At 38.0% G+C, this 11,830-nt stretch overlaps 1 protein-coding gene across 3 annotated transcripts in view; it reads right to left on the bottom strand.

Annotated features, from left to right (window-relative positions):
• Nucleotides 1-11,830, bottom strand: part of LOC123867376 (angiotensin-converting enzyme-like) — a 42,271-nt gene that overhangs the window by 2,539 nt on the left and 27,902 nt on the right. For 2 of the 3 annotated variants that reach the window (XM_045909381.1, XM_045909383.1), the window contains exons 2-8: nt 8,459-8,680; nt 5,673-5,928; nt 4,898-5,041; nt 3,328-3,519; nt 2,289-2,556; nt 1,228-1,352; nt 218-345 (exon numbers count right to left, since the gene is read on the bottom strand). In XM_045909381.1, coding sequence (XP_045765337.1) covers nt 218-345; nt 1,228-1,352; nt 2,289-2,556; nt 3,328-3,519; nt 4,898-5,041; nt 5,673-5,928; nt 8,459-8,680 — 1,335 coding nt within the window. Of the gene's footprint in view, nt 1-217; nt 346-1,227; nt 1,353-1,397; nt 1,523-2,288; nt 2,557-3,327; nt 3,520-4,897; nt 5,042-5,672; nt 5,929-8,458; nt 8,681-11,830 lie in introns of all 3 variants that reach the window. The other variant, XM_045909382.1, reaches the window with a different exon arrangement.

Raw genomic sequence — 11,830 nt, 5'->3', positions numbered from 1 at the left:
AACATCTCAATTACATAATTTTCTTTTTGTTTTTCAACCTTGTGTCATTCAGGACACTCAATCTCCATTCTCCCCAAAAAAAATAACCATGAAGCTTTTTACTGATTTCTCACAAGAACTGTGACGGTGATAGTGACTTCAGAGATGAATAACTGGTTGATAATGATCAACAAGCTGGAAACTAGCAAATATCTAACAAAAGAAGTAAATATCATACCATTTTATAAAGCTGATTGATTTCAGTCTGTTCATCTTCAGCGTCTCCGCTAACTAAACCAACTCGGCGTAAATGTTTAGGAGATGACACCGACAAAGCTATGGTATCCCCAACAGCTTCATGAAAACCTTGAAAAGAAGATTTCTGTAAATATTTTGCTGCATCAGTATTTTTTATTACTGAGAGCAACGAATTGACAAAGAGTAATACCTATTAAACCCTAAAATCGTAAAGTCTGGCTATCCAACAAAGTTCCAATAAATATGTAAGAGGTGAGTCAAAAACCTAACTTAAAAGATTATTCATTTATCGTCAGGCATCATTGGCAGGTAACGTAAAGATTTTAGCGGGTAAGTAGACAGTAGAATTTTTCTGGAATTTCGATAGAAAAATAGTGTTACTCTCAGTTGTGAAATGCGCAGACTTCTTGTTACTGATGAAAGTCTCGGCATCAATTTGTTTGGTATACCCAGAAGAAAAGTGCGATGACATTTTACATGCTATATGAGAACCTGATACATGCTGAGTTAGAACCTGATTAAAGTCCTGATACTTTCATTATTTCATAAAATATGACTTGATATATCAAATATCGGTTAAGAGTTGAGCCAACCAAGAATTAATTCCGATCATGGCCGGTTATTTACATGCACATCGTTAATTTAGAATTGAAATTGATTTAAGAATAGGAATCAAAGGCTATGCTGGAGATTTATCACTCTGCTCTTTCTTCTAAATACAACAAGAGAATAATCTATCTCCGACATAAAAATAGTATAAATCAAGGTAAGCCACATTTACGCTGAGTTGTTTGATACAAATTTAGAAATACAAGCGGAAATTGAACTAAGTTAATCACGAGACTCCATAGATTTCTCGCAATTAAATCAGTGTAATCTCCACTTCAATTTTTGCATTTGTTTCAAGAAACTCAGTATCAGTTATCATGATAATAATTGTTGATACGTTGTGTCAAGACGGTTAGTCACATGATACTCTTCAAAAATCACCTGGATTGGCTCCAGCACGGAATACCACAGGTTTATCCCTGTACTGCAAATAATACTGGACGTGCCCCATCTCATGATGGACTACCCTCAAATGCTCCATATCCACTGTCGTACACATTTTGATCCTGTATTGTAAAGACGGTATTAGTACTACTGGTAATGATATTTACCTGGGTTCGCTCCATCTCGGAATATGACCGGCTGATCTTTATACTGTAGGAAGTATTGTATGTGCCCCATTTCATGGTGAGTCGTTTGGAAATATTCGTAATCGACTGTTGTGCACTGTTTGATCCTTCAAATTAAGCCAAAATGTTAGGAATGAAATTTGGAATAGATTGTACCACCACCGAATTGTATGTTTCCTACTTTATAAAATCAGTTGCGACGAAGAAGCAAGCTCTGCCCAATCTTTCACATAGTTTCATACGTCCAATAAACGTTGCCATTATGATAAGTCGAAAGATCACTGATGTTATTATAATATGAGAATGAGTAGACTTAAAAACAATCACGGAAGATAAAGGTTAGAATTTAAATAGTAATAGGACAGAACTAAGCGTTAATTTCTAGATGCAAGAGCAAGTTGATTACAGATTTAAGCAGATCCCTAATAAGAAAGCGAAGTTTACAGTGTTCTGGCACTCTCGGTGCATATAGCTAGACATAATGTTATAATACACAATAACTCTTGAGCAGTTTCATCTTAAAATAGTGCATGCCACGTTTATGCGTCATTGAAGTAAAACTAATGGGCGCGGGATTTCATTTTTCAAAATGAAACAGCAAAGTTTTTATCATTAAGCAACTATGATTTTTTAATCTGTGGCACCAACTACTTTAATCAACCTCGATAAAAGATGGCGGCCTCAAAACTGTTGTTCTGTTTGGCGGCCATTTTAAAAACAGATGGCAGTAATTCAGACATCACTTTTATGTCCGAAAAAGGATTTGAGTTTCTCTCAAGTTTACAGACGCGCGTAAAAAATTACTTCAGAAAAATGGAATCGAATTTCAGATCACAACAAGGTAAACTTGTAAATCAAGAACATGACTGGTACCTAAAGTCTTCGCCATCATAAAAGTCCCAAGCTGACGCGTGGCACACAATCTCCCGATCCGTCGGTTTCTCAATAATGGAATTCTGCCAGAACTTCTCCGGCATGGCGGTCAGATTCAACGACCTGAAGAATTCATCAGACATTTGGAACATCTTCAAAGCCGTAAAGTTCTGGTCTCTCATTGTCTTCGTTATGTCTATCTCTTTCTTGTCAGGGTAGGGGCGGGTGAAGGATTCAATGTTGTTCCACGTTTGTGCCCACATGTTACCTGAAAGTTAAGAGGAACAATATTTTTTTATATAATTAAGTAATTCCTATATCGTACATTGCTGAAGTGAGTTGAGAGTCAAATATCTACGCTTTTTTTAATTCAGATATAATTTAGCCTTTGACTGCAATCTCACCTGGTGGTAAGTGATGATGCAATCTAAGATGGACGCGGGCTAACCTGGAAGGGATATGGTAGTTTTTTATGGGAGCTCTTCCAACGCTGCGTTTTCCAGTGCGAGGTCAGCATTCCAGCACCTCGGGATCCCAACGTCTATCGGATTTTCGAACTAGGTACCACAGCTGAGCAACCCGCTCTGGTTCTCTAGGAATCTCCTCTTTCTAATTTGATCACACAAAGAAACTCTAAGCAAACCTCTTTTTACTATTAACATGATAATAATAATTTGTTGTTAATTCCCATCTATAGAAAAACAACGACTTCGAACTACTATATACCAGCCGTGATAGCCTACTGGTTAAGACGTCCGCCTCCTACACGGGAGGTTGGAAGTTTGATCCCGGGCACGCACCTGCAACTTTTCGAAGTTATATATGCGTTTTAAGAAATTAAGTATCACTTGCTATAACGCTGAAGGAAAACATCTGAGGAAACCCGCATACCTGAGAGTTGGTTATAATGCTCTCAAAGGTGTGTGAAGTCTGCCAATCCGCACAGGACCAGGCGTGATGGACCATGGTCAAACCCTTCTCATTCGGAGAGGAGACCCGTGCTCGGCAGTGAGCCGGCGATGATCATGGATATAGTTACCTAACAAATGCGCCGGAATTGGTCCCTTAGCCGACACGATATGCTCTCCATACTTGTCCCTCAACCGTTTCCTGACATATGCGTGTAGTTGCTGGTACAGAGGCTTCACATCCTCCCAGAGCTTTGCTAACTGTTGCTCGAAGTCTGGCACCTCGTATTCTGACAGCCACCAGTCAGCTACGTCCTTGAAACCTGCAAAAATTGATGGATTGTGTTACTATTTTAGATTCCGAAGAAATATTAATAAAATTATAGACCAAGCAAGATTCCAATTTAAGCCACTTTTGACATGAACCTATTACTAAATTTTCTGCAATTGTTAGTAAAACTTAAATGTAATTATTATAAATCCTTGATTGTGTTTAGTTCTACTAGATTCAATAGCGCAACCTTTGTGTTATGTGTAGGGGCTACTAATTATGCTGCGTTTGTAATCGCTTACTCGCTAGCGTTAGCGTAAAGTCGTGGACATCACCTACTTAGTGATCAATAAAGGCTTGATTTAATTTAGATCCGTTTCGCAATTACTAATATTATGGATTTAAGTACTTGTAAAGTAAACAGCCATAAAAAATTACTGTGATACAAATATTTATAGATCATAGCTAGAAAATATATTATGTTCATGTACATTTGAGCCTCAATAGCTCAACCGGTAAAGGAGTTGACTGAAAACCGAAAGGTCGACGGTTCAAACCCCGCCCGTTGCACTGTTGTCGTACCTACTCCTAGCACAAGCCTGACGCTTAGTTAGAGAGGAAAGGGGAATATTAGTCATTTAACATGGCTAATATTCTTTTAAAAAAAAACACTATCCTTCAACAGATATGAAACATACACTTACTTGGAAAAATATGCACATTTAGGTGTTTCAGGTATGTCTTAGAAATCGCCTATTATGGGAAATATCCGAATATTGGCATGACATCACGCCCTCAAAAGAAAACAATACCGAAATGTGTTGTAAGCAAGAATTATCACGCTCATATAAATATAGTAAATGCCTGCTTCATTTATCATTTACTTACCTATCTTGAGTATAAGACATAATTAATAGTTATTACAAATTTTTACTTTCACTGAAGTAAATTTAAAAAATAAAGAATTCAAAAATATTTATCTACCGACAAACTGGAATGAAAATTCTATTTACATATAAGCCAGTAAAAAAACTGCCCATTTTCCCAAGAGATGCTAATATTGCAAGCGATGAACAAAAAAAATATTAAACTCATAGGTTACGCAAATTTCTTCATAGCCAAGAATAAATAGCTGACACTCCAACCGCGCCTGCTTGGCTTTTTCCGCGAATATTCTTTTTTGCCCTTCGCTAATATTTTATAAGATTTTAATGAAGCTACTCGTATAGTATAAGGTGCTTTATTAAGAGTTTTATTGGGCAAGCTTAGCCTCACGTTCCTCAGCTACTCAGGGTCTCGTGACAGCGTCAGTGTAAGAATTAAGGTGTAAGCTTAGTCCTCCTCGCCTTGTTATTCAGCTGTACGTAAGTACCTACTGTGAACTCTTCAGGGTCTCGTGAATGTGTGAGAGCTAAGGTTAAGCTGCTAACCGTTAAGTTTAGCCGCCTCGTTGTCCAGCTGCACGTACTGTGTGAAGTTCTGCCTCACGCTCGCGCCGGCCGCACGGTGCCACTCCACCCACGCGTGCTTTAGCTCTTCAGGGTCTTGACTCTTCGAGAAGATCTCCGTTATCTCTTAAAGGGAAATTGAAATCATTAAACCATTATCGTATAAATACCCAAGAAGAAAATTGGGAGGTGTAAACTTTAGCTAGTCGCTGCTAGCAAGAAAGAATTGCTATGTTATTTGGATTTATGGTCTGGTGGAATATACAAGTAGTTCATTCGTTTTAGTTCCTATGCCGCCAGCAAAATTCAAACCGATGAACAATTTAACGTTGTCATCATCCTAACCAATACCATTCACTGATTTTATGAACCATTGGTTTTTTAGCGCTCTGGTACGATGCGGTAGAAAAAACAGGGACTTATTAACTGCCATATCTGTTCCAGGTTAACCTCGTTCCATCTACGACTGGTATCATGTAACAATGCAGTCAAAGACTACTTGTCATTCCTATCTCAACCCATCGGCGACTCACTAATGAGCACTGATCTACTTAACAACCAAAATAAGAAACACGACAGATAACTCCGGTTTGGCAGATACGTTTAAGAAAATTATGGAAAACTCTTAGACGTGAAGTTTTTCTCGTGATGATTTCCTTCACCATTGAAACAAGTGATATTTAATTGCTTAAAACTTGTCATAGAATACAGAAAACACCACACAAAAGTCAAGATCAAAGAGTCAATATACACTTACCAGGTTCCAAAGACAGATCACATTTGGTGTTGTTCTTAAAGTCGCAGATCTTCGAAGTGGCATAATTCGACTCCATCCCTGAAACGCACTGCATGAGCAGCTTGTATTTGTCATCAGGCAACGCCGCCACACCCAGCTGACTGTACTTCTTGAACATCCGCCTCAGGGTGAAGTCTTGGAAATCTTGCCACCTGTACATTTTCGTTTCGCTCCATGCTTGTTTCTCTTGCTTTGAGAGTTCTAGTTGGACTTGTATCTGGAAATGAAAATAGAAACATTCTGAACTTTTCTTTTAAAAGAGTTTTAGCAATGCACATTAGTAGGTAAGTAACGTGACAGGTCGAGATGGCAATCGGGGTACATATATGAGGCGGGGTACGCCACGCACACCCGCACGCCGGGGCTGTGCGGGTGTGCGAGGCGTCCCCACCCCTATTCCCATCTCGATCTGTCGCGTACTATAGGTATTTTTAGGGTTCCGTACTTGAAGGTTATCTACGAGACCCTATTACTAACCCTCCGCTGTCCGTCCGTCCGTCTGTCTGTCAGCGAGCTGTACCTCGTGAACCGTAATAAGTAGAGTTGAATTTTTTACAGAATATGTACCTATTTCTGTTGCCACTATATCAACCAATAATAAAAATTTCAAAATGGCAGCCATGAAAATTATTTATACCGTGTCGTACGATAGTAGAAAGGCAAGCGAGGTACCAGGTCAAAAAATTTTTGGGCACAGCCTTATATCATGTACCTAGAACATTGATAGACAGGCAACTTTGCGCCAACAATGTTCCAAACTTTTTGCTGAAAATATCCGAACGAAGGATCTTTTGAAAGTACCTAATAGAGGGAATGCTAAATGAAGTGTAACTGACGTCATCATAGCGTTCCGTGTCTCAAATTTATATATTAAAAAGAAAAAAAGAGAAATCTTTTATTTTTGGAAGCCGTGCCACACATTACCATTTACCACTACAGTAACCCGTAGGTAGCTAACCTATTATCCCGGCACCTGTAATACTTAAGCATTAAAAGTCAAAGACCTCAAGCAGAAGAAGCGCCGGAATAAACTGTGTCGTGTGTGGCACAACCCCAACAAGTGTAAATTAAAAATTTATAACACCCCCGACAAGTGAAGGTTAAAGTAACTAGAAAAGAGCTGATAACTCTCAAACGGCTGAACCTATTATAGCTAAGAACACTCTCGATTAAGCCACCTTTCAAACAAAAAAATTCAATCTTCTACTACTTATAGTTATGAAAATTTCGACATTCCGTTCCGTTTCATTCCGTTCTGAAATCCTACGAAAGAATTCTCGTTTTCCAACCACTAGGCTAGTAACAAAGCTAATCTAGTTTAACTGAGTGTTAAAACACACAACTAAACCAGATTGCCCGTTTTTTCTCAAATTACCGTGATTAGTGATTAACTGATCACATACAATGGTATGTTATGACTGATGATAATATTACCTATAACAAATAGAACGCAATTTTAATCGTATTGAATACCGCCTCTATTTATAGTCCTATGTAATATTAGACTTTTACGATATATTTTTTTAAAGGTTCCGTACCTCAAAAGGAAAAACGGAACCCTTATAGGATCACTTTGTTGTCTGTCTGTCTGTCCGTCCGTCGTGTCTGTCAAGAAAACCTATAGGGTACTTCCCGTTGATCTAGAACCATAAAATTTGGTAGGTAGGTAGGTCTTATAGCACAAGTAAAAGAATAAATCCGAAAACCGCGAATTCGTGGTTACATCATTTAAAAAAAATTAAAATGTGTTTCAATTTTCAAAGTAAGATAATATAATAATAATAAATTTATTTATTAAATAAAATGTAGGTACATTATTTCAACAAAATAACTACCTCTCGGCCTCGTATGGTTTAAAAAGGAATTGGCTGGCGCCTCATCCTAAAAGGATTTTTCACTTGGGAAATCCTCAGCTTCGCCTCGGCCTTTCAATATCGTTTACCGCCGATCTAGACAATATGTACAGTTCACAACAGTTAGGGAACTTGTCACAAACAAGACGTCAAAATGTTCCTACATTTGATGCTACGTAACCTATGAATATGTGTTAGCCTAGTGGTTAGAACGCCCGGCTCCTAATTAAAAGTCGGGAGTTCGATCCCGGGCACGCACCTCTAACTTTGCAGTTTTTTCGTAAAAAAAAGTGTCAATTTCTGTCTTATGTCTATCAATTTGGCCAATCATTAATGTGCGTTTACTTGCTTTAACGGTGAAGGAAAATGTCGTGAGAAAACTTGCATGCCTGAGAGTTCTCCATGTTCTCGAAGGTGGGGTCTACCAATCTGCATTGGGCCAACGTGGCAGACTAAGACCTAAATCCTTCTCACTCTGAGAAGAGACCGTAGTAGTGGATTGGCAATGGGTTGATCATGATGAACCTATGAATCGCCTATTTTACTTTGATTACTGTTACGGTATTGTATTAGTCTGTGAATATTGTCTATACTCTATAGTAATATCCTAACGTCATCTGTCACTTGTCACATACTTGTCACTACTGTGCTGTCTTGATACAATGTCTGTCTGTGTCGTGTGAATGGAAATAAAGTCGAATCCAAGAGCATCCATCTTTTATTATATCGATACCAATGAAATAATTACGTCACATCAAACCGAGAGTTCCTTCAGCTTAGGTCAGATCAGCTGGAATTTTCGTTGAAAAATACATCTTATCGAACGATAACTTACCGAATCGAGTGTTCTGAATCGCCCGGCTGGTTATTATGAAGTAAGTTATGAAGACTTACCCGTCGTTCCTCGTTCTCCTTGGTGATGTTGGAGGTGTACGCCCACTCGGCCAGGCTGGCCTTGTTCTTCCGCACGCCGGCCATCTTGTCCAAGTGCATGATGTACTCGCGCCCCTCCTGCTCCAGCACCTCGAGGTCGGGGTCGCGACCCTGCGTGGCGACCACGAACACGGCGACGATGGCCGCGAGCAGCACCGCGCCGCCGCCGATCTTCAACATCGTCTGAAAAAAACAATACAATCAAAATCGGTTCACCCGTTTGGAAGCTACAATGCCACCGACAGATACAGATAACCAAATAAACAGATACACACGTTAAACATATAACACCCCTCTTTTTCTGTTAGAATGTACCGGTAAAGCCCTTTCCTCTGGTATAGTAAGTAACACTTGGTATAGTTATCTTACTTTGAAAATACCAATTATTTTCATGAACACATTTTAATATTTTTTTTGTGGTGTAAGCACAAATTCACGGTTTTCGAATTTATTCCTTTACCTGTGCTATATAAGACCTGCCAAATGTCATAATTCTAGGTCAACGGGAAATACCCTTTAGGTTTTCTTGACAGACAAGACAGACGGACAGGTGGACAGACAGACAACAAAGTGATCCTATAAGGATTCTGTTTTTCCCATTGAACCTATTCCTATTTTTACAGACCCCTAAAAACCGCTTGGCGGTAGTCTCTTCGACATTCGCTCCATACAAACGAGATTATTGTAATGAGTGAATTGATTATTATTATTAGTGAATGAGAGCTATAAGAGATAGATGTAGGACAAGCAAATTACTTGATTCTTTTTAAGGTTGTTTTACCTGCTAAATTCAATAAACTTGTATTCAACGACTAAGGAATCTTGGCTGATTAAATGCAAAATACCAATAAATGTCTCCGTAAAACGACCAAAAACTATTTTAAAATCAAGTTTAAAATGTAAATATCGTAAAAAGGTCGTATAAATTCCAGAAATCCAGCGATATACAGAAATCCGATATCAACAATTTCAAAATGTCAAAATTCGCGCAGTATGAAGTTCATATGAAGTCAAAAAGAAGAGAATTATTAATTTCATAGGTCTATGATTTCATATTATTTTAATGTTTCTATATTTTTCTGTCCATAATAGAACCGCCTTTGTTATATTTTTTTACTTATTTTTAACCGTATAAACTCTCACAATAGAAATTGTTCATTTGGCCCACACTACTTACTTGCACAGTAATTACAGAAAGTTTCCACTCTGTATAGGTAACAGGTATGCTATATACCTACGTACTGAAAATTTGAAAAAAAAAATCAGGATACCTACCCCCTAAATATTGAAAATCGTCAAAATTGGTTTATATTCCCTACACTGATACCACCGTTCACTCTGGTAACACACACACACACACACACATTGATAAGTAATTATTTTAACATTGGACTCAATACATGCACTCTTTGCACATTATATCGATGCTTTGCACCACCTTTTTATCTGTACTCGAGCAAATGAAGGATTATTATGATTACAATTATGATTATTAAAAAGGATTCTGACCGTTTTTGAAAATACACTATTTTTAGAATGTGTGCTAGTTCAAGAGATAACATTGTTAGCTATGTGACTTTAAATCAAAAGTAAAGCAGAATTTTTTCAAAAAAACTTGTAGTTTTTCCTGGGGTTCCCACATAGCGGAATTTACATGTGCAGCGACTACTTCATAAGTAGATACTGAAGGAATCATTTATAGGAGTTTATTGAAATAATCACCAAGCAAACAATACACTATGCCAGTACCATAGTAAATCTCTGAGTACACTAAGTACTGTATCTCTAAATCTAAAACCCATGCAGAACTGACGGTGTGCGTCGAGCCGAAACGACATTACAAGGACGACAATATGTCGTCTTTTACATTATCAACATCATGTAGCCAACCCATGCGACTCGCTCCAGCAATGCGCGGGGCTGCAATTGCTTATATCATATGGTATATTATTGTAAATTGAACAATTGAAAAGAGCAACCGCCGAGTTTCTTGCTGGTTCTTCTCGGTAGGAACGGCGCGCGGTCCGAACCAGTGGTAAATTATTTTAACGATTCAAAGGCACTTGAAAAGTTTACTTGAATAAAAATATATCTATTCTATTATATTCTATTGCCGGCGCATTACAGCCCCAGGCAGGCTTTTCAGACGGAAAAGGGGCTGGCTCTAGTCCACCACGCTGGTAAAATTCGGGTTGGCAGACTTCATATACCTTAGAGAACTTTATGGAGAACTCTCAGGCATTTTCCTCGCGATGTTTTCCTTCTCTGTTAAATACTTAACACATTTTAACTTTTTTTGTAATCTAACCTTAATCTTACTTGGCCTATGAAAGCTATCTACCTTCCTGCCAAATTTCATGATTCTAGGTCAACGGGAAGTAGCCTATACCTAGGTTTTCTTGGCAGACACGACAGACGGAAAGACAGATATATAGACAGATAGACATACAGTGATCCTATAAGGGTTCCTTTTTCCTTTTGAGGTAGGGAACCCTAAAAATGCGGATTACAACTTTGTTTTACACTATTTATAGAAAATAGATCGCTCATAAAGTTACCTTATAAAAGCTCTATAAAAATATGCTCGCCATATTAGTACGTAAAAAACTTTCAACCGGTCTTAGGACATTAACAGCTTGCCTGGTTACTGGTTAGGCTCCTCTTAGACGTGCCACAACCGCTTAACAACGGCAATTTAGTCAGGGATTAACGCGAAGTAAAGTCATAATTCGTAGCAGTCGTATTCTATTCGCTATGTACAGTGGCGCCAATGATTCTGTTGTCTTTCTCTAAACTAAAAGAGTATCTACATCTTTTTCTTTTTAATATTGCTAAAAAAGGATGGAATATAAATTTTACATTTGAAGAATCTAAATTTTAGTGCATGCTGCAATTTAGACAAGAGGCTTGCTAATGGCAGCTAAAGTCACTAAGTTTGACAGCTCTAAATTAAATTTAACAGGGCTCTCTCCGTCACTTACTCCATACAATCGTAGTTCCAATTTCATTTGAATATTAAGCAACCAAAGTCCATGAAATTTTGCAGACATATTCTAGAAACTAATATCTGTGCCTGTGGTGTTTTAGATTTTTCTAAAAATATGTAGTTTTAAAATTACAGGGGCTCAAAGATTTGTATGTGAATTTTTAAGACCGCGTCACTTGAAAACGAATATTTTAACAGAAATCTGGAAAACCACAGGCATATTAGTTTCTAGAGTATGTCTGCAAAATTTCATGGACTTTGGTTGCTTAATATTCAAATGAAATTGGAACTACATTTATATGGAGCGAGTGACGGAGAGACCCCTCTTAAAACTGTCAATCTGTGTC

The sequence above is a fragment of the Maniola jurtina genome, chromosome 8 (assembly GCF_905333055.1).
Source record: "Maniola jurtina chromosome 8, ilManJurt1.1, whole genome shotgun sequence".
NCBI classification, from domain to species: Eukaryota; Metazoa; Arthropoda; class Insecta; order Lepidoptera; family Nymphalidae; genus Maniola; species Maniola jurtina.
Note: the sequence above shows the minus strand (reverse complement) of the source record. Positions and strands in the feature narration are given on the sequence as shown.